Genomic DNA, 23,090 nt, shown 5'->3' with positions numbered 1-23,090 from the left:
CACAACACTTAAGGAGTTCATTACTGGTCAAATGTTTGTTTGTCATTTTTTTTAACAAGCTCCTTCGTACACTTCAAGGAAAAACCTTACCCGGTTTTCATCTGTGATACTAGCAGTCAGTGCTACTGAGAAAGCAAGCTGTGCTTTCATCCAAACTGAGCATGAGAACTTAGTCTCAACACTTTTTTTTTATTAAAAGCCTCAGTAGTGATTTTGTTTCACTGTTTCTCCTCAAGATCTCATGGATATGAGAGAGAAATGCTGTCACCAAAGATAGGTGACCTCCTGAAGACTGCTATTATAACAGTAACCTTTCTCACTCTCCACCTTTGATTAAAGCTGACATTCTTTTGATGTGCTTTCTATGAGAAGCACTAGATGTGCCAGGTTGTCTCTCAAACAGAAAAGCAATTTTCTTTGCATTTTCCCATGAGTGTGTCGTAACCAGCAAGCTCATCACCAAGAGGTCTCATGTATATGCTAAATGGCATGGGAGAACATCTGAAACAGTGGGGTTTCTAGGGCTCACAGGGAGCATGTTCCTCATGGCCCCAGGAAAATAAAAAGTTAAAGTTAATAGGGAGTTTTTTTATTATTTCATTAACCGGGTTCAATGTTTTCACTTGCAGCCACAGTATCATCCTAATATACATCCTGCTCAGCCACACTGGCATCCCCATACACCTGTGAATGTAAGGTAAGCAATCTTCACTTTGTGAAAAAGATGGCTACTTCTTTCTTTATCTTAATCTGTTGGCATGAAGCTTTGGTGGATATACTGGGTGATTTTCCACACATGAAAAGCAAACAAGTTAGAAATATGTGATGTAGAGGCCGTATTAAATAACTTCAATTTAGATTTTGCTTTGGAATGTCCTAATCTCCTTGATGAAAATTTTTTTCAAGTTGATTTTTAATTCATAATTTGAAATACAACTTTAGTGTATTTCTGTAGGGAGTATGTTGGATGGGAAGATGCTCAGTAGCTTCAATAAAACTAATTGCAATTTGGTCAGTATTTAATCTCCTAAGACAGAGAAGCTCATTTTAGGGTAAAGTTAAGTTATGAGTGAACAGATTCTTGCATTGCAGCACTTTTTTAATCTTTTGCAGAAATGTATGTGGAAAAATAACATGTGTGTGGAACAATGTATCAGGCACTTTACAGATAATTAGTGAAATCATAACATTGAGTTTTTGAGAACTGTTTCACAAAAATATTCCTGTATGTGCTATTGTGCTATCTTCTCACATACTTTTTAATTTTGTAACCAGTAATGAGAGAAATTGAGTGAAAAGAAATTTTGGAAGAAATTCAGTCCAAGTTAGAACCAGCTTGGTGGAACACAGAGTGGAGGCACGCACCTGCTGGTGGATATGTGTCTATTTTATCCTAATAAAAAGTAACCTTTTTAGATTACTCAGTTTTTTTAGACAAATAATTACTGCCTTGACTGAAAAATACCAATACCCTGCTCTTCATTCCTATTCATCTTACATTTTTATCTCTATATTCTTACATCAGGATAGGTAGACTTCATTCTTAGTGTAGGCAGGCTCTGGAGATGAGGCTGAGCTTAAAACGGATGAAAAGACAATTTGGTCCGAGTTTGTGTCTGAGAATGCAGGGAAAAGGCAAATATGAGGCAAATAGAAATACTAGGCAGAGAAGCAGACATACTCATTGTCATCTCAAAATTCCTAGCATACAGCAGTAAAGCAGATACTAAATTTATGCTAGAAACAGAAGACTCTTTAAATTGGGTGATTAAGTTTGCCTGTACTTCATGTTCAAGATTATTCCTGGTTTTAGGGTTTACTTGTCCGTTTTTGTGTGTGTGATTTAAAATGTACAATTTCACATTACAAAAGAGTGATTGCCAAGAGAGGTTCATGATTTTATAAATCATTTGAGGTTTTGCTGAAATTTTTCTAAAGATTTCTTCAGCTATAATACTAGTCTGTAACATTTTAGAGCCAAATAGTTCACCCTGGAGCAGAGTGATACTGAAATAAGCACAATAATGTATTGTAATGTGTGTAGACAACCTCCCCTTTCGGCCCCTCTGCTGCCAGGGCAAAGATTAAGGTCAGTGAAATATGAACAATGGCTTTTTTATAGCTAGGCTTGTAAGTCTAAAAAACATACTTAAAAGCTCAGTTGTGTGAGCTCAGTAGAAAAGGTGCTCAGAATTTTTGTCCCAGCCAGGTAGGAGCATTTAAATGTGTGGTTAAAGTGGAAGCTTCAAGTTATTCCAACTCGGAGTCAAAGTGGAAGAGTTGGATATTTAACATCTTGGATAGCTTGATTTGAGAAAGCTTAATCCATCCAACTATGAACTCGAGCTCAAACCGCAGGTGCATGAAATTCTTTCTGCTGGGAATGCAAGTCTAGAATGGGCCAAGGGCTGAAATGAAACTACCTGTGCAATATATGTTATATATGGGCTTTTGTTGAATAATTTGTGAAATAATATGTGGAACTGTCTCAGTCTTCTTAGTAAAATCATTTCAGTGAAATTATTTGTTTGCAATTAACTTAATGTTCAGTCTTCTGAGAAAATTCATTCCAATTAACAGTTGTCATTATATAACTTTAGAATATCTCAAAAAAAAAGGTAAAATCTAAACCTGCCTGTATTTCTGCTAGCATAAAAAAAATTTACCAAAATAAGAAGTGCAACTTCAGTTTGATAATAAGGGAATCTTAAACATTATGGTTTCCTACATACTATTCAAAATTTTTATTTATTTCCCTCCCCCCCCCCCCCCCCCCCCCAATGATTCGGGAGACGCTGTAGGAGTGGTTGAGGTTAATATCTGTAAGCAGCAATAAGTAATGAACAAATAAGGAAAAAATATTTTTCCTCTTAGTACTTTTGCAAGTTTCACTGCATAGTCACAGAGAAATACCTGTACTGGCTATAGACTTCAGGTGTTCAGCTTAACAAAATGCAACTATGTAACTTAGAGGCTGCTCCAGTGTAATTAACTGCACCGGCCCTGAAGGAATGGCAGTATTTACAGAAGAGCAATTTTCATTCTTAATAGGATTGCCTTTCTTAATTTTTTAGGCCTTAGGGAGATATGTTCGTGAGCTCAACTTCTTGCATGATATGGTTTATTTTACTTACTTGTTGTATGCATTTAGTTTTCCTATAGTGTCCTCCTCCCTCCCCACCATCCCTCTGGCATTCAGGAGCATTGATGCACGACACTGGTCTATAACACTTGAAAACAGAGAGGGTTTTTAATGACTGAGCTCTGATTCAAAGCCTTTTGAAATCAGCGAAAAGATTCCCAGTTGCTTCAGTGGCTTCTGCATCAGACCTATAGGTCTGTCACCATTTCCTTCCCTTACTGATAGCTGCCCATCACACTGTATGCATGCTTAGCGCTTGCTGGATGAACTCATGTTACTGTGTAGCACTCATAAGTTTACTTCCATCTCTCACTAACCAATAACTGTGCAAATGGTACAGGCCACCCTATCATGATGACAGGCCATATTGGAAACCCCCCACAAGTGGAGAGGACAGCAATTTACGATATATCCAGGAACAGAACCAGAAGAATTTAGGAGGAGTCCAAAGCATGGTGTACCAAGATAAACTCATGACGACTCTCTGAAAAACAGTCATCTTCATTTCACCTGCCATCTTAGACGATCATTGCATTCCATGGTCCTTGTCTGTCTGCAGTATGTTCAAAGTGTATTGTGCATAAAGTGTGTGTCTTTGTATGTACATCCATCCTTGTTTAGTGTTCATGGACATTCTTGGGAAAAGTATTTTCCGTATCTTTGTAAAAAATCTTGAAAAACCTTTCGTGAAAGCTGGTAAGAATTTTCAGTGTCCCAAGACCAGAAATATTTCTGGGGATTTACATTCTACCACACTTTTGAATCTGTGACCCCTCTGCCTGCTGTTGAAGATCAGCCATTTGTGCCTTAGTTATTTTTACTATCTTGTTTCTTTTGAGTCAAATTAATAGATGAAGTTTGAGAAACTTTGGTTTTTAGTTGACATGCAAATAGGAGATTGGAGGGAGGAAAAAACAGAATTCACACTGGCGATCAAGATGGCTTGTGGACCACCAACAAAGGGAGCCTACTGAGTTAGTCATAGGTTTGGGTGTCATTTGTTTTTAATTTTTCTGTTCTGCAGCAAAACCAGAGGTGCTTGCCTAACTTTGAAAACAAGTATAGGGAAAGAACACTATAATAAACTTCATGGAGTATGTGCATTCCTTTTTTGACATACTGATTATATTGATAGCATCCCCTAAAACCATACCTGCTGCTATAAAGGCAAGAATATTAAAAATGAATCCTTGCTAAAAGGGTGCTGCTGTCTTCTTATTTTTAATGTGATTATGGAAGTAAACTATACAATCCCATAAAACTACCTACTGATAACTTTTCTCTGAGTGGATTGAAAAACACAGCTCATGATTGGTATACTACAAGATGAGGACAATCCAGTGAAATAGCTCTATTTTTTTAAGTTAGACATTTGCAAAGTTGAATGTATGTTTTACAAACCTAGGTCTTTAAATAGGCTTGGCTGATATTTTGATCACTTGCCGATTTATTTTTTTAAAAAACTGGAAATCATAGTGCCATCTTCACTCATGCATTTGTTTTAATTAGGCCTTACATCTATGGTCTCTCTGAAGTTGTTGGAATGAAAGAATCTTCATTTGGGTTGTTTTAAAAATGAAGTAGTTTTTAACTTGATTTTGATAAATATACATTTATAAACAGCTATAACCATGAATTTTTTCAGAGCAAATTTGATAGTGTATAACTTTTTGTGAAATATATTTGTTTACAAATGCTATCTTTTAATATTTGTTTTGATCTTTCTTGTATGTGCTAAGTACAAATAAAAATTTTCAATCTTGTTGTTCTGGTTATGATGCATTGTTTATTTTTGAAAGATTTTGGGGGAGGGTGAATAGATATGATACACCTTATACTTGTACCTGGTTTGCCCTGGAATCACTAATGCTGTGCTGGATCAACATTTTCAGTGCAGTCTGTAGAGGGGGGAAAACAATGAAGCAATTGTGCACTGAGATGTGAAAATGCCAGAGTAAGCCTAAGGTGGGTAATCACAGAGGCTGACTTCAGTTTCCCCAGGCTAGTCTTCCTCTGTTTCAGCAGCATTTTATTTGGGAAAGGAAGACAGAGAAACTTTGTTGGAGCCATTGGAACAAGGGCCTAGTTTAGCTGCTGCTCGGAATGCCCTCTGGAGGAGTTTTTTTTTTTTGCATACTCACATTAAAGTGGAGCGTTGTTGCTTCATGATTCACACACCTGCATTCATAATACAGTATCGTTCTTGTCGTATAACGTCATTGGCTTCTGTGTGGTTTGTTGTCAGTGTTCCTCCTCGTCGTGCGTTGTTATCTGTGGTTTGCTTTATTGCTGAAGGTGCGCTGAATGAGGGATCTCCCTGACAGATCGCAAGAAAAGACAGCACAAGGCCTAACCGGTCCTTAAGTGTTAAAATGCCTCGTGCAGGAGGTCTGCACACAGGTGAAGAACAACCTGTGGGACTTGTGTGTTCTGCAGTGTGTGCGTGTCACCTCGAGGGAAGCACTGGTCATTCTGCTTCTCTGGCAAAGTGGCTCACACGCTCCGCACTCCCCTTTCACTTTTTCACCCCACTTCGTCCTTGCTGTCTTGCATAAATCTGTACCAGCAAAGTCACCGAGCAATCAGAGCAGTAAGAAGAGATCAATTTATCTGTCCTTCCTTGCTCTAGTCTTACTTGGCTTCTTGTAGCAGATGGGCTGGGATGCAGTTGGGAAGAGGGAGCATTTCTACCTGTTTCCTCTCTGACCCCGGCATTGCTCGGACTGACCTGTGCAGCTTACGTCACCTGAACAAAGATGGAGTCGGGTGCCCCTGCACTGAACTAGGTAGTACAAGTAAGTTGCTTTAAATTTAAAAGCACTTTTTTTTTTCCCCCTAAAATTGGCACACTCGTTACTTACAAAGTATTGTTTTTAGCAAGTGACTAATACAGGCCTTGTGATGTTAGGAATACAGTTTCTTGTTTGAAGCAACACAAAACACTGCAGGTGAAAACCAAATTGCATGGTAAGAGGGGAGAGAGGAGAAAGGTGGAAAATGTTAACTCAGCTGTTAAATGTAGTAGCACCTTCTGTTTAAAAATAAAATATTGGGAAAGCCCTGGCAATATAAATCAATACTACATCCTAGATTCGTGCTGCTACAGGAAGCTACTGGTCGTTTATAGATGCACAAACTCAATACAGGGACTTGATAGTGCTGGCGTGTGAGTGTTTATACATTGTGTTGAATTATTTTAACTAGGAGTTCCTCATGAGGAAATGCCACACAATTTTTACCAAAGAGCGTGTTACACAGTTATTCTGGGTACAGAGAAATCAACACATTTTGAATGTGTTCTAAATATACAGAGAAGTTACTTAAAAAAAAAAAAAGCCTTGCAAACTGCCTGAAGGAGGTACCACCTTCTGAATCCAAACAAAGGATGTTCTCAGGGGTACCCGTTGAACTGTGTGTGCAAACTTTCCCCACCCCGTTCTGAAGTCTATTAATTGTGCAAGTCTAAAACCTTTTTACAAGTCTAGCATACACTTAGAAATTCTTCTGTAATCTGATTACAGGTGATAAAACACTATCGTCATGTCAACTTGGGGAGGACGGGGGGCGGTGTGTGTGAGTACAGTGCTAGGCATCTGAGAAATTACACTGATCTGAAGTCCAGCGTGTAATCAGCTGCATTCTTCCATGTGCTGGAGAATTGCTTGATACATCTTGGCTGAGAGTATCTTCTGATCGTCTCTGCATACCTTCCTCCTGCATTTAATAAAGCTGGAAACCAGTTTTGCCCCGCAGAGTTCAGGCCTGGCTCTCCACTCTGTGTATTTGGATTTGCAGGGAGGTTATGTTTGCCCTGTAATAACTCTGTAGTCCTGCGTCCTCTCCCCCAGAAACTGGTGGGGGAATCAAAAAGCTGGTGATACCACATCTGTAACTTGGGCTGAAAATATATTGCTCTTCAGCCCCAGTTAGGCCCTGGCATGCAAACTAATGACTAATATTGAATACTGAAATACAATGCTGAAAGCGTTGGCACTTTTGGTAAATTGTTTTAGTGTGGGCTTTTTCTTTAAACTTTAATTTTCAGCTATTTTTCTCTAGCTGATGTGAGTCACAGGCAAAGTGAACAAAGGGATCGGGTTTTGTAATGTATTTCCAAAGCTGGCAGTTGGGGGTTTGCACACTTAAGGAGAAGAATCGACAAGTCCTTCCAGACCCTTTTGTCAATGAACCCATGTGCAAATTGACCAAAAGGAGGATTGCTTTCTCACACTGTGGATGGGAACAAAGCATGTATTATGACCTTGTGATGTAAAATATCATTTTTTGTTCCTTCTGGATGAGTGTTGCAGACGATGTCTCTTCAGCCTGCAAGAGAAAGAGTGTTAGAGCTTGCAAGTCATTTTGAAAATGGAACTTCAGCTGCTGGCAAGGAGTGAGCTGGGGAGCATCTAAGGGGGAAAAAAAAAAAAAGAAATTGAGTATATCATTTGCTTCTCAGGCATCAAAGTTGGCTAGATGGAGCCCTCTGAGGGGGAGGAGGAAGACAGTTCAGTGCCACAATCATCTGTTTTCAGAGGAGGTTTTCCACCAGTTATTCCAGTTTGTGTATCAAGCAGGCAGGCTACTACTACCTAGCCCGAAGGAGAGAAGTTTCGATGCACATCCATCTAACCTGGCTCACCAGAACTCTGGAAAGACTGTTGACGATGAGTGTTTTTTCTCTTACTCTGCAAAAGAGAACCAAGGAAAGCAGACTTGTAGGGGAATGCTGTCATTGCAGCATTGCTAATGGTAGCCAAAGAGACTGAGCCAGAGCTGCTACAGACCAGCTGGCATTAATGGACATAAAATAGGAACCGTATTTTTTTAAATTGATCTCGGACTGTGCGTGTTGTACTTTGAAAGGGAACTGATCCACCAGGACCCCTAGCTCCCTTTGTTAAGACTGTGCTAGCCAAGAATCTCCTTTGAGAGCCAGCTTGAACTATCGCTCTGCTGGTCGAGCCTCTGCACCCTAACTGAACTTGTGCTACAGTGTGAGGATCGAGATTTCAAACCATTTCAGAATACTTTTTCCTACTTTACAGTCAAACTGCAAACGCTTGGAAAAACACAGTGCTGTTAGGCATGCTCCCAAGTTTTACTGTTGAAGGGCCTGCAGGAAAATCAGTCCTCCTTTCTCAGCAGGCACCAGACACACAGAAAGATGCAGCTTTTGGACAAAACCAATACTAGTCAAAGTAGATAAAAAACACAGCATAAAGGGACAGACCACACCTTTGTCTCTGTGTCTTGCATTGCCAGTGTACATTGCAAAGCCCTATATGATAATGATGAAGACCTTGTTTGGCTTCCCTTGTTTTCCATGTACTGTTGTTCCTTGAAGTGACTGGCCAAATAGGCTTCCTTTCTGAGTGTATGTGCTGTTGCTCTTGTTGCCGCTGTGTCACAAAAAACAGATAAAAACTTGATTCAGCTGGAGTTCCTCCCTGATATGAGTCACTTCCAGTAATAAAGCTTCTGCAGACTAAATGCTGCTCTCAACTACTTCCTAATGACTGTCCTTTAAAGGAAAACAACTTATTTTCAAACAGTTAGTTTCACAAGCGGTAATCTGAATTTAGTTGTAAAGTTCACAAATCAAGCCTTTATGTGCATTGTCCACTGCACGTATTAGTAGGCTGCTACAGAAAATGCAAGCATGTCTGTAATAACTTGCAATATTGCTTTTAATTTCAGCATGTAATAACCTTCAATTTTGAACTGGAGGAAAAGGTCGTGTTTAAAAAAATACAGTATCTCCCATCCAGCTGTCCTAAAGATGGTGATTTCTTTTTTTTTCAGATAGAGTCTTGGCAGACTTGGCACAGAGGGAAGATTGGTGGAGATGGGAAGTTCCACCAGCTTGATATCTTAGAGCCAGTGTTACTTCTTTGTTTTGTGTTTCTGGAATAATGTCTTTCTCTTGACTCTATGAAACTATTCCTTTTGGTTTGGTGGTGTCTTATCTTCCATGATCTGTTGCATGTACCTTTTCAGAAGAAATCCAGTTCATTTTCTTTCTGGCAGAAGAAGCATTCATGATGACTGCCTTGGTCATCATGAATTCTGAGAACTGAGGAATCTTTCAATTTAAAAATAAGATAAATGTTGAGCTAAGGCTATTGGAGAACCATTGGAAGTGCCCGTAGGGCTCTGTTTTCAAATTGCCACCACAATTACATTTCAGCTTTTGCCAGTTTTTTGTACTTTTTATCTTCTAAGTTTGTAATGTGCTTGTTTTTTCCTTCTTCTTTTCCTAGTTCTAGTATGGCCTTTAGCTTTAAGCTATCAAACCGTAAAACCTGCAGCTGATGATATCAAGGATGAAGATGTATTGAATTAAGCAAGAACAGATGTTTCAAATAGGAACAGTTTGGAAAACTTGTAGTTCCTGGCTTAGCAATGTCATATGTTGAAAGATTGTAAAAAACAGTATTCTTTTTAAATGAGGCAATGAAAAACATCTACTTCCTGCATCCTGAAGAAAATTAAAGAAGTAGCCACACCTAATGAGTAGTAGGAAGTACTGGTCTAATAAAATTTAAACTCCAAATTAGAAGCTGATTATTTATACTCCCCCCCCCCCCCCCCCCCCAAACCTATGACAATCTGTGCTGGAATTAGAATTGCAACAGTTTACCTGCTGTTACCAATTTCTGCAATTTTGAGAACCTTGGGGTTCTTGAGGAGAAGTAGAAATACAAAATATTAATACATCTGCAGTGCTCTCTAAATTGTGTAATGACGTAGCAATGAACGCAGTAGCTAAACAGATGACAAAGCAGCTGTGTTCCTTTGCATCTCCAGGGGCAAAGCCCCTGAATTTTGAGGCCTTGTTGGCAGGCAGCAGGGCCAGCATCTTGGTATCCCCGAGCTGAGTCTTTCTCATCAGTAGGAGTGTAGGAGTCAGACAGGAAGGAAGGAAGAGCTCAGAAAAAAAATGGGCCAGAGAAACAAAAAGCTTAAGTAGAGGGTTTAGGAGAAGCAGAGTTTTACAGTGGAATATGCAATGGGAGGAACTGGAAAAGGAAAAGCAATAAAGTCTGCTAGAGACTATGGGAATGGAGAAGGGGAATGAAAGAGGCAAGGGAGCGTTGAGACTTCAGGGTCTGTGTCTTCAGCACCTAGAGCTCACTGAATCAATAAGCAAGGCTGATTTGAAGCAAGGCTTCAAGGAACTTGAATGTAAAACTGGATACTGCTTCTGTATCGAAATTTTGAGCCCAGAAGGGCTCTATTTGTTATCATGCATTTTCAGTTTCTACTGTGTTATTTAATGTCTCATTCTCTATTTCTGACTTTAAAAAAAAGTCTGAAAATTGCTTTTAAGATAAAATTAACAGTTTCTTGCTTTAACTCAAATGAGTTGCCCAAGTGTTGCAGTGAGAACAGAGGTAGGACAGGTTGCAAGTTTGTAATTAAGAAAGCCCTTGCTGTGCTGAGTGATTGATTTTGTGTTACTTTTACCTGTTAATACTGTCTTCTGAGCAACTAAGTGAAAAATTCTGTCCTGCCTTGGTAAGAGTTTTTACTTGCTGCACACTATACCTGTTCAGTGGCTTTACTGGTAATGTGTTAAAAGGGTAAAAATCTATAACCTAAACTGAAGTCTTGTGTGTGGCAATGGCATCGGGTACGTTCACGCTGGACTTTAAAGTTACAGCAAATTACTGAAAATTCAATAGACCGCATATTTCTTTGTAGGGCATTAGCAGCATTCAGAATCTGAATAATTTAGAAGCACGAAACTTCTACAGTTTGATTAATTTCTTTAAAAACATGTTTTTTTCAAGGAATTTCAGCTTTTTAGGGACAGAGACAGAAAGGAGATTTTGTAAGATGGGAGCATATTGTTAAGGGAAGCCAAATCCAGTGGATTGGTTTTGAGACTAAAGTGATTTCACCTTCCTAATCTGCTAGATGTGAGGCTGCAGTAGTTGCTGATTTCTGAGCCCAGCCTGTAGAGATGCCGAGCACGTATTCCAGAGATGTGAATGCACATAGAGCACACATTCAGCCAGTCATGCAGAGCAAAAGAGGTGGAGAGCAGTGCCCTTACTAGCACCTGCAGACACAAGCAGCATCACACAAGCATGGGGCAGCACAGAGAGCTCAATCCTGTATGCACACACCCCCACAGAAAGTGGGACTACAGTTAAGAAGATGACCTAGACTGCAGGGATCAGGGCTTGACCAGCCAAGCATACTGACCAGCAGCTTGCTTACCTGTGGCTGGTCCCTTTTCTCCCCTCCTCTCCATATTCCCATGCTTGTTCTTCCCTGATGCACACGGATTCTCCCGTTCCCTTCCCTTGTCTCCTCTCAGTTACCCCTGCTTTTTCCAGTTTTGCTAAGTCCATACTCAAATTTCCCAAGGCTACCTAGGTAGTTTGGACCTTATGTGGTATTACTGGTACGGTTTCCTAGGCAGTGCTGGCCTTGCAAGGTTGTTCTCACCAAAAAGTCCCAGATACTCCCCTTCAGTGCTCTGTGAAGTTTGGCCATTTCTCATGTAGCTCTCCCTTAACTACCTGTGAAATCCAGCAATCCTTCAGGGCACGTTCTGTAACATTTGTTAGCTGCTGACACTTTCATCTGTTACGTCCAGCAACTTCTTCTGTCACATCCCGTGGTTTCTCATGTTCTCCTCTGTTAGCTAAGCCTCAGGCCTGGCCCTGCTTCTCTGTGCACGCTTTGGCAGGTACATGATACTGAGGAAAGGGGAGAGAGAGGGGGATATGCTTAGCTTGGAGGACCTGAGTTATTTAATGGGTTAAGTGGTGGAAAAGGCTGTAGCTTGATTAGCAACCTGAGATCAGCTGCAGGCTGTCTCCCTCCTGGCTTGGTTTTGCTCCTATTTTAACCTGAGTTAGCTTGCTTGGATTAGCCACCCTGAGCCGTTTTATTTCCTGAGGCCAGGCATACATTGTCTGCCTGTGACTGAAAGGGGAAGGCAGCACTGACTTGGGGGAGGATTTCATCTGTCTTAGAAAATTCTGTGTCTGCTTTTCAGAGTTTTTCTCATCTGCAAGGACATCTGGGACAATGAATTTTTTTGACAGGTGATTAAATATCATTAGCTATTGTTATCATTAATTAAAACCGTTTGTAAATGAAGAAAAGCAAGTTTAGTTCCCCAGTGGGCATATTTTTGCATGACAGTTTTGCAAGGCAGTATTTTTTTAGTGATCTTTATGTAGATAAGGTGAAATCTGTGAGGACAATGGCTTTGTTGAGTTGAGATTTGTTTCTTGGTATTTTATTAGAACATGCTTTGCCACAGGCTCTGTTCTTCTTGTGGAGAATTCCAGATTACTCCTTCAAAACTTAGTTCAGCATCTTGTAATGCAGGAAGCTGCTGCATATACTTTCATCTCCTGCAGGAGAAATTCTCCCCACTCCCATCTCCATTTCTGAGCACCCACTTCCCCATCACCATTTTCTCCTTCCTTCCAAGGTTGGTTTGTCTGGCTGGGAGAGGGCTGCTGGCTGCCTGCTCTGCTTTCTGAGGTGTCCCTAGCAATGGATGGGGACTGCTGATCATCCCTGGCAGCGGGGAGAGAAATCTGCACCACATCTTCCCAGGCCTTCCCTAAAGGAAACAAATGGGCCAGCTCTCCTGTCATCTGGTGGTGTTAGGGCAGAGCATGGAAGCGTAACAGCGCTGTCAGCTTTAGTTACACTTCTCACAGTTTAGGAAGCCAGTTCTGGCCAGCAAAGAGGACTTGGTTACATGGTGCAGGGAAAAAAAACTAACATAGGTTTGTTTTTAGTGATCCCAATCCTCCTTTACTTAAGAACACTCATTGCTTTTATATCCTTTGCAGTCTTTGGTTGCAAAAATGAAACTTCATCCTATCTCTTTTATAAGCAGCCCTCCTGCCATGGCCTGTGTTCCCTTGTAGAACACTGGGTCCTCTCAAAGTCTTTTGCTTCAATCCGATGTTCTGGCCATTAATTGATACTCACGCAGAACACCACCTTCTTCCTATCCCCCCATTTCCTCTTCGTTCCTCTCTACAGGGAAATTTCCAGAGTATGCAAAATTCCTAGGCTCTCTGTGCCACTTTACATGCTCTAGCAACACGAGGGGTGTGTGAGATTCTAAACGTGATTAAAGCAAGTTTGGCGAATAACTCAGTTGGGGTTTTTTGGGGTTTTTGTTAGTTCTTTTGAAGCACAGGCAGGGAATAAACCCAAAGTCTTTTTTTTTCCCAAAGGGAGAGACTAAGCCCCAAAAATGAATGTTTGGCTTAACATAGCTGTTAAGTCTCATCCCCTCAGCTGCCACACTGAATCTTCATGCGCATTGGCTGCTTTCATTAAACTTCTGAGAATCTTTCCTCCATGCATACACATTAATACACGTACATGTTAACGTACACTTTAACAGTTCCACTGACTGCCATTTGGGTGCGCATCTAAAGCCCGTTTTGATGTTGGAGAAGGTATTGTTACGATATGGTGATGGGTGAAATGTCTCCTATTAGGAAGTGAAGTGGTTGGGGGAGCCTCCCAACACATTCAGCACAAAGCCTGCAGTGTGGATTTGAGCTGCCGAAAGCTGCACAAATCACCGTCAGGCTCGCTCTGAGCTGCGGATGGGGGAAGATTGAGAGGGGTTGTGGAGATGTGTGTGTAAAGTTTGAGGATTTTTAAATATTAGAAAATTGCAGTGGTTTGGTGCAGAAGCAGCGTTCAAAGCAAAGAATAGAAGTGGGTGGTAATGGTTGAAGGTTATTTATCACAGCCAGACCTAGAAGCCTGGGAGTTTTTTAAACCACTGTTCAGCTATAGCAGTGAAGGTCTAAACTCAATGCAGAGTCATCCAAGAGGCACAACAGTTTGAGCCTGCTTTCTGCTATTTCCCCACCAGCCTCCCCAAGGAGGGGAGAGAATAGAGCCCCACCATTTGCTCTGCAAGTGCAACTTCAGACAGGTGGGAGATGCCTGCAAGAAGAGGGTGGAAGAAGGGGACACGGACAGGGTGCAGGAGTAAGCCTGCTCTGGGACACAGGTGAAAGATGTTTATGCAGGTCTATACAGTTATGTTCTACAGGAGAATGAGGATGGCTGCTGGGAGGATGGCACAGAAAGGCGATTACTTTTTAAAAAAATCTCTTGTCACTCACAGTTTACACCAGAATGGGAAGTCCTCTCACACCAGGCCTGTCATGGATGAGAGAAAAGTCCTGAACGGGTTATGATCGTAGCACATGAGAAAGTTTAGGATGCAGCTCAGGAGGAATGATACTATGTTTGTACTGTTAGGTAGGAGTAACCTGCATCACAGCTGAGGTTGTGGGGTATGGAAACCTGGCCAGTTTAGGAAAGGATCTGGTGTTCTTGAGGATCAGAAGTTGAACATGAGTCAACAACTCCAGGCTATTTAGGAAAAAGCAAATGTCATGTTCCAGTGTATAAACAGGATAAGATCCCATAGGACATGGGAAGCAAACTTTCCTCTTTGCAATGCATTTGCAAGGCCTCAGCTGTAATGGGGTGCCCAGTTCTGAGCACCACATGTCAGAGGCCGAGCAGGGGGCAGCTGTGCAGATGGGGATGGCAAGACGTATCAGAAACATGTGACCTGTGAGGGGCAACTGAAGAATTCAGAGCTCTTCGGACTCTGAAGGGAGATGTGAAGAGCCGTTTTCAAAAACACACGTTTCTGTAGCAAGAAATAATGTGTTCACCGTGTCCGTGATGGATGGGAGAGGAAATAGCAGGCTTAAATTGCAGTAAAGGAGAAAGGATAAACAAAGAAAGTAAGTGTAGGCATGGTGAGACACTGAGATCGATTGCACAAGGAGGTCATGGAGTCTCCTACTGAAGGTGTTGAAGATTCAGTTCAGCCAGTCAGTTGGGGTAACAGGCCCATTTAGTTTGGGTTTGAGGGGAGAGGTGGATAATTCAGTCTTTCAAATACCTTTCTGTTCCCCATTTTTCTATGATCTCCTAACACTGTTATATGTGTGAGTTGTACACTAGAGGCATGGTTTGGTAAGGCAGCAGATGGCTGGAGCACATGAAATGTAAGAATGTCAAGTGAAAATAGCTTTTAAAGCAAAGGATGAGGAATATAAAATTGGGATAGAGAACTAGTAATGTAAATAAAATTTTTAAAATGGAAAAAGTAATCAGAAGATACATGTTACTTGCCCTGTTCTTCAATATGCTGCCTTTTTGGTCAGAAGAAAGTAATTATGTGAGTTTGAGGCTAAAGGCAATACCAAGTGTCTTGTGAACTTTGAGTGGCTTTTTTGAAGGTTCAGCCTCCGGTAACTGAATCCTCAGGAGTGCTTTGCCTGAGGGAGGGACAGAGAAGGAAGAAATGTTTTCTTCCTTTACAGAGTAGCCTGTAGGGCTCTGCCCCATTTTCCTTGAAGAACAGGAGTTGGTTGTATAGGAAGCAGCTGGAGCTTGTTGAGAGAACTGCACAGGTAAATAACAGAGGAAGAAGAGGAAACCTGCAGGACAGCCAATTGACAATTAAAAGGTAAAACAAAGGTGTAACGTTGGCATACTAGGAGGGCCAAAAGACAAATAGAAGAGAAAGGATGAAAAATGATACCTGTCCTTGTATGCACATAGTCTGAGAGCATCACTTGATGGCTGGGGAGCAAGTATGAAAATGTGGAGGGCTTAGGATATGGTCAGAAAGTTGGTTCATTGAAAGTAGCAATTTATTTGCATCAATGGGTTGGCAAGGATGCATGAGCATATTATCTATTCAGGTAAGCCAGATAGAAGCAAGCAACACAAAGAAAAGTTAATGGCAAAAAGATACATTTAGGGGAAAAGTCTCAAGTCTTTAGATTTAAGACAGTGGAAGAAGAGAAAAATAAGTGAAAACCAGATGTGATATATGATAATAATGATGCCACCTTGTAGAAACTGCACTAAGATGTCCAACGTGCCCCTAAATTATATAGTAGAGAGTACACAGAAAAGGGATTTGGACTACTCATGATATTTTTGTTTGGCTACTGTCAACTCTTCTAGCAGACTGGCTCTGGGGCTGCTGTAAGCCCTGTTGTTTATATTGTTCACTAACTCATCAGCCTAGTAGTGAGGGTGTGGGTGCGAAAGTCTTCCTCAGCCCAACCCCATATCCATCAGAAGTGCAAGAGTTGACTGACCACTGAGATGAGTTTGCCTCAATATCCGTTAGTTGCTGTCAGCCCTGCAAGAGTGCAGATGACCGCAGCCTTCTAAAAGGGCCAGCAGTTTCAACATGGGATTTCACATCAGAGTGCACTGCCTGGCTGTTGACATCCTGACTGGAGCTTTGTGACTGACTGTCCTCAAGGACTTCACTGCATGCCTGAACATCAGCTGTGCTAGGCTAGCTCTTTACTTCTTTGAATTAATGGTCTCCCTGCATTTCACATGGTGTGAGCACTCCTCTCTGGACAGTCAAGAAATACGTCTAGAGAATTTGGTGCATGTTTGACCTCATGCCAGAGGGGTTTTGGCTCATTCAGCTGCTCAGCTCATTCCCATTTTAGCATGGAAGCTACCTCATGCCCATAGCAATATGAGGAGTCAATTTAAGGATTTGGTGTGATCTCGTTCATTTTGAAAAGACCAATTGAAAATCTGCTAAGCCAGCCTGCCAGCAGGTGAAATGAAAGCAACTCCCAAGCACATGGGGTTTTGTGTCTTGAAAAAAAATTGAATCATACACATAAAAAAAAAAATGTGCTGAGGCTCCAGCCCAAAACTGATCTTATTTCCAATAAGGGTTTTAGCTGTGTGAACAAAACCAGCTATCCTCTCGGTCAAAAAACGTCACTTAATCCAAGGTGCTTGAAGGGAGAGTGCAAGAGAGGTGTTACAATTAGTGTGCAATCTCATTAGCCTGTACCATTTTCCCCCAGTAGGCACTTGCTTGATTTGATTATAACAGTGAAGATATAGGCAGTTTCAAAAGACAGACCAGTCCTGGATTATCTGAGCTCACCAAAGCTGTCCCCTGTGGATCAGACCCGTATTTGCATTGTTTCCTTAAGGCAAACAAGGCAACAGAAGTGCCTTTATTGGTAGTCGTTGCTACATGCCGGGAACCTGCCAAGATTAATATACAAAACATTCCCCTCCCCACCTCCTGCTTTCAAAAAGTAACCAGCATAAAAGTGTTTTTCAATTACTACCCAGTCAGAAACCTCATGTTGTCAGAAGCTGTTACTAAGAAGACAGTGGTTATTAATGATATACCGAGTTGCATGCTTCAGCATATCTTTGGAAATGATACAGATGTGTTTATTTGCAGATGACTGGTTAATTTTGCTTTGAATCAGTAAGTAATCTGCAGAGAACATATGTAGCAAGTAGCTAGGTATAATTTATTCATTGTTGCTTTAATTATTCTGTTTGTCTTTATTCCATATTGTCAGGTTTTCAGCTGCTGTTAGTAATAAAAGCAAACTGAAAACCCATGCAGCTGAAGTTATAATTTCTTTAGCATTTTTCAAATGGGCAGGGGATTCATCTTTTCTTGGAATGAATTGATTTACTGCAACTACTGTCTAGTGCAATACTATAGAATAAGTTAAAAGGTTATAAAAATTTTAAACATTCCTCTGAGGAAAGCGCATTCAAGTCATTTGCAGTATCTATGTAGAGTTATCTCAATCTTTTTTGGTTGCTGGCACGGAGAGAAAATATCATTTCTAGAAATTCATCGTCATTTCAAACAATAAACTGAAATGGCATCAGTTAAAACTATTGAAGAAAATCAACAGTGTCATTTGACACCTCTGAGTTACAGATGATTAATTCAAATTTCAAGGTGTCTTCATTTCTCCATATATTATAGACTGACAACAGTTAATCTCCTAACTAAGCATATTGAAAAAACACCCCAGTTAGTTTACCAGCACAGGTATGATTCCTTTTTGACCAAGTGCTATTTTGTATGTTGTTACCTGTAAAACCTTTTCTTTCCAATGGGATCTTTCTCCATTTTTTCCCAAGTCACAAATTTTTCATACAGCTGTTTTGCACTGTAAATTTGGAGGCCTGAACTTTCTCAGGAATGTAATGTTATTCTGGAACTGTTCCTTGGTCTGCACTTCCGACAATTTCGCTTTAAAGGAGTTATTGTTTGCTGCCTGACCACTTTCCTATCCCAGGTGAAGTTGCAAATTCCTGCAGGACAAATGTTGATGGTTTTGAGAATAATATTCCATAAGTCAGTCAGAATTTGACTTGGCATAAGAGTCTAGCAGAGATTGTGTAGTGTGTAAAATAAAAAATAATTCTGATATTAAAGTCATGCCAAACAAGCAGAGGCATGCTTTTTCCTCACCTTGAGAGTCTCCTGTTAACAGAAAACTGTAAAGATTTAGGATATACCTCGTTAAAAATTTTATTTACAAAAAAGCTATGCATTTTTTTCCCAAGAAAGTTTGCGTGCTGTTTCTCCAAAAGTACAATTTATCCTACTGTTTACTGCTCTAATTTGAACTGAATTTATTTTGTAGTTATCCCTTGAACAACAGTGATCTGCATCAGTTCAACATTGAGGAGAATGGTGGAGCACCATATACCACAAAAATGCCTGCAAGGCACCACCACCACCACCGTCATCACCACCACCATGCGAATTATGGCGCCCTTGCTCCTGACAGCAAAGACATTGTTTCTGGAGTTCCAAACCCAAACAGTAAGTCCACTGCAGCGAATGTCATTTCAGTAACTGTGCAGCTTTCAGACTGGTCTCTGGCAAGGAGGGAAGGGGAAGGGGAAGGGGAATAGGAAGGGAGAGGAGAGGAGAGGAGAGGAGAGGAGAGGAGAGGAGAGGAGAGGAGAGGAGAGGAGAGGAGAGGAGAGGAGAGGAGAGGAGAGGAGAGGACAACACTCATTTCAGTTTTTCTCCTTGAAGAATATACTTCCTGTTATTATTTGCTAGCTTTGTCATATGTGCAAATGAGACAAGATTTGCAATTTCCTGGCTTTGCTACGGGGTTGCGGGATTTGGTGTTAGATTGGTGTTCCATAGCTGAACAAATACCCAATTAGTCACAGATACTGAGTCTCTAGCTACTTGGCACAGGCTATTTTTTCATTGTTACTATTTATTTGTATAGTTTCACAAACCTATCCTCATCTGCCATTGTCTTTTGCTGATTTGCCCAGCTGGCCTTCAGCCCTCATTGTTTGGATCTGACTCTTGCTTTCATGTCTGGGCACAAACAGCAGAAATTTTGGAGTACTGGACAAACAGCAGACTAACTGCTTTTAGTTTGGGTAATGGGAAGAATTCCTGCTCAGCCCTACCTACCACGACTGGAGTATGCTTGCTTGCCCGGTGGAGAAATTCTTGGCTTGTAGAAAGCAAAGAGGAGAGAAGCTTATCTGTTCCTGATGCAACCTTGGGGAGTTTGGGTCTAATTCTCTGCTGCTGAACATGTACAGGCTTTTTTAAGGGTACATAGCTTGGCCAAATGTTTGTAGGTTTACTCAGGAACTGGAAGAGAAACATCCCTGCCATTGAGCAATCCTACTTCTTGCTCTCCAAATTTTTAATCTCTGCACTCTGCAGTGTGTGAGATGCTGAAGCTGTTTAAGTATTTCAGAAGATGGGCAAAACAAGGTATGATCTATTATTTTCCTTGCCTCAAGGGGATGATAAATTCTTCCTTTGCCCAGTTTTTGCCTTTATAATTGTAAATCACCCTGAGATAGGCATCCATTATGGAAACTTTCAGCCTGGGCACTTAATCTGACAACTTTCAAATTCCTGAAACCAGGATCTTGTAATGGACGGTTCTGGGTGACCTTGACTGTAGGCTGTCCCACCTCAGCAGTAATGCACAGGCATCTACCTGCACAGGCACTTTAATCAGACTTTGTTTCCGAAACCCATTTTCTTTAATTTTCTTTCCCAAGGAGAGGGAGATAACGGTTTTTAGGAGGGAAGCTCAAGAAATAAAATGCAAGGCATTGTAGATGTTTAAGGAAGAAATCCTAAGCAGCGATATTAATTTCTTGCTGGGGCTTTCAATTAAGCTACTCCCTTAGGAGCAACCTCCAGGAGACGTGCTGTGCTCCTCTGTCTTTCATGGATTTTACGCTCCATGCTGGCATACCTTCATGCTGTGAAGTGTGTGGGGCCGGCATGGCGCACCACCAGCACGGCCTCCCTCCGCCTGCTGCGGAGGTGCTGCTGGTGCTGCTGCGGAGGCCCGGGGCGGGCCGCTGGGCGCTCCTGTGCTGCCGACAGGTATCTGCATCTCCGCCGTGGTCTGCAGCGACCGGCGCTGGCCGGGAGAGCAGCGCAGAGCACCCCGGTGGGTGACTGCTGGGCGGCTCGCCCTGGCCGTGCACCTGCTGGGCCTCAGCCGCCATGAGCAGCAGCTGAGCGCTGATGGCGGAGGGATGCTGGCGAGGCTGAGCTGGAAAGCCTCGCCCGGGCTGTCAGCCTGGTGCAGCAGGAGGTGGTGACCTTTCTGGGGGGTGTGCCAGCCTGTATTTGTCTTTCCTGAATTAGAGCTGAAGCACGCCAGGAGATTCAGTCAGAGCCAGCAATGCTGCTGCTGAGTGTCCCGGCCCTGAGGGCACTGCAGGCCCTGCTGCCGCTGTCCCCCTCCTAGGGGATCCCCCCGTTCTGCCCAGGGCCCAGGGCCCCATGTCAGCCCCCCGGGGCTTCAACCCCTGCCCCAGCGACGCCGCAGCAGGCCCGATCTCCAGCTCCCCACAGTCCTGTGCCACGGGCCCCAGCGAGCCGGGCCCACCCATAGAACAGAAGGTGATTAAAGAACAACAGCAAAAAACACAGTAAAGGGTATTTATTCCAGGTCTGTGTCTCCTCTTAGGCTGCACTGCTTTCCTACTCCTCCTCGTTGGTGAAATAAGCTTAGAAAAAGCTTAGAAAAGCATAAGGGCAAACATCAGGAGCAGTGCTGTTTGTGCTCACTGAGTGTTATCTGTGAGATGAAACGTGGGGCCCAGGAGGCTGCGTCCCCCCAGGCATGGGGAGGGCGAGCTCTCTCCCCCAAACCCTGCACCGCTCAGGGCGTGCAGCCTCCCCGGCCTGTCTGGCAGCTGCGATGCTCTGAAGGGGACTTCCACAGCCGAGACAGGCACGTAGCACCTATTCCTGGAGGTTTACCTTTCTCTTCGTTTTGTCTGCTTACGGCTGGTTCATGCTAGCTATTTGATGAGAGAAGAGGGAATCGGTGCTGGTTCCTGACATGGCCTAATGCCAGTAGCGCCAAATGCACCCGTGCACCCGGCCAGAGGTGCAAAGCTGATTTCCCTTGAAAGGCCAGTCCACTGTTAGACCTGGCGTGTTTACGCCATTAGATCAGTGGTGGTGTGGATAGGACCACTTCCCTTAAAGCAGAGTCAAAGTTATTCATTTGCAGTTTGGGGTGACAAGTCTGGGTGCCTTTTCAAGGTTGGTGCTCAGTAGGCTTGTTTTGGTTTCGTTTGTTTTTAATGGATTCATTAAAATGCTGCTCAGGCTATTTCAGCTGAGAAAACCGTCTTGCAGAGAGCCTGTGGAAAAGGCTCGTAGCGTATGTGCCGAAACAGTTAGGAGCATGCTGGCTGACAGTCGGTTATCTAGGACAGCACACGTGGCAGAGTGTGTGGGACAAGAAAACTCAGGCAGAGAGGAGACACTAGCAGGGGTCTGCGTCAGGAACCTGGGGACACAGGGCACTGATGTCTGGCTCCAGGCTGAGTGGAAAGGCCACTGCTGGGAAAGTGTTTCTAGGAAGTAAGTGGTCACCAAGCTGGGGACACTCTCAGGGAAAAGGGTGCTTGTGACCGAAATATCTCAAGTGGAAATGCCTGGAGAGCCAAAAGGTCTCATGGGGAGAATACGCTGTCCTAGTGGAAACTTCCCCGTGAGGCTGACAGAGGTGAGGTCCTGCACACCAGCACTTCATTTCGGCTACCTTGTGGTTTTCCAAGGGACCACGGGTGTTTTGTGACTTATTCCAGTTCCTATGGACTGGACTCGTCTCTAAGATCTGAGGTGGTTTTAAATTCATCTGAAGTGGAACGTGGAGTGACCCACCCGTACGTACCCAGCATCAGTTCCAGAGAGGAAGAAAGCGTCTGCCTTTCCTCCACTTAACACCTATTCTGATAAGTGCCAAAATTCCAGCGCAATTCAGAGGACACGGGCAGGAGAGAGGGAAATGACAGTATGCCCAGCCAAGGTCCCCTTTAAATACTGGTGCATGTTTCTCAGCAAACACACGGCCTGGGATTTTGTTACAGAAAACAAACCCGGGCCAGACCTGCCTGATTTTTCACATTCCAAGTAATTTGTCTACTTCAATTACTGGAAGAAGTGAAATCCAGTGAAACAAATCTGACGTGTGTGTTTATGAAGGCAGTTCAGCAGAAGATGTTGTTTTCCTGCATTCAGCCTGATTATTGAATTTGTGATGCTGCCCTTCACCTCAAAGCTAACATAGCCAGATCATATCTTTTTATGCAGCAGATCTTCCCTCAGTGTATTCGCAGAATTCCAGTCCCAGGGACTGCTGTATTCAACAGCAGTTGGCCTTACAGTGCCAGCACTGCACAGAGAGGGCAAGCTGCTTGCTAAGCCTAATTGGCATGGCAACATCGTGCATGGATTACCAGGTGCATGTGAGCAGATCCACCGGCAGCAGCTGGGGCTATCACCGAAAGCAGATGCCAACAAGTATGCAATGTACCTCGCAGAATTTTTATGATGGAAAATGACGAACAAGAAGAGGGAGCCCAGCTTGCCTCTGGAACTGTGGGCTGAGCTTGCAGGTTATCACTTAAAAAAAGACGTCCTTTATTCCTGAACTGCTCGCTACAAAAGTCCTTGTGTAACCCTGAGCAGAGAATGGTGTAATACAGACTGAGTTTCAGGCTGAAAACAGTGCTTTGAAGAACCACAGTGCTGCCAGATCCTTTCTTGAAATGAAAGCCTGGTTTTGCCAAGACT

The 23,090-nt window shown here is 42.6% G+C and overlaps 1 protein-coding gene across 2 annotated transcripts in view; it reads left to right on the top strand.

The window, feature by feature from the left end:
- The window catches only part of EPB41L4B (erythrocyte membrane protein band 4.1 like 4B), a 182,997-nt gene that overhangs the window by 91,976 nt on the left and 67,931 nt on the right, over window positions 1-23,090 (top strand). The window contains exons 15-16 of one of the 2 annotated variants that reach the window (XM_075495662.1): window positions 630-697; window positions 18,634-18,815. In XM_075495662.1, coding sequence (XP_075351777.1) covers window positions 630-697; window positions 18,634-18,815 — 250 coding nt within the window. Of the gene's footprint in view, window positions 1-629; window positions 698-3,482; window positions 3,906-18,633; window positions 18,816-23,090 lie in introns of those variants that run through there. The other variant, XM_075495663.1, reaches the window with a different exon arrangement.

This window comes from Mycteria americana, chromosome 2, assembly GCF_035582795.1.
Source record: "Mycteria americana isolate JAX WOST 10 ecotype Jacksonville Zoo and Gardens chromosome 2, USCA_MyAme_1.0, whole genome shotgun sequence".
Classification (NCBI taxonomy): Eukaryota; Metazoa; Chordata; class Aves; order Ciconiiformes; family Ciconiidae; genus Mycteria; species Mycteria americana.
This window is presented reverse-complemented; position numbering and strand designations above follow the sequence as displayed.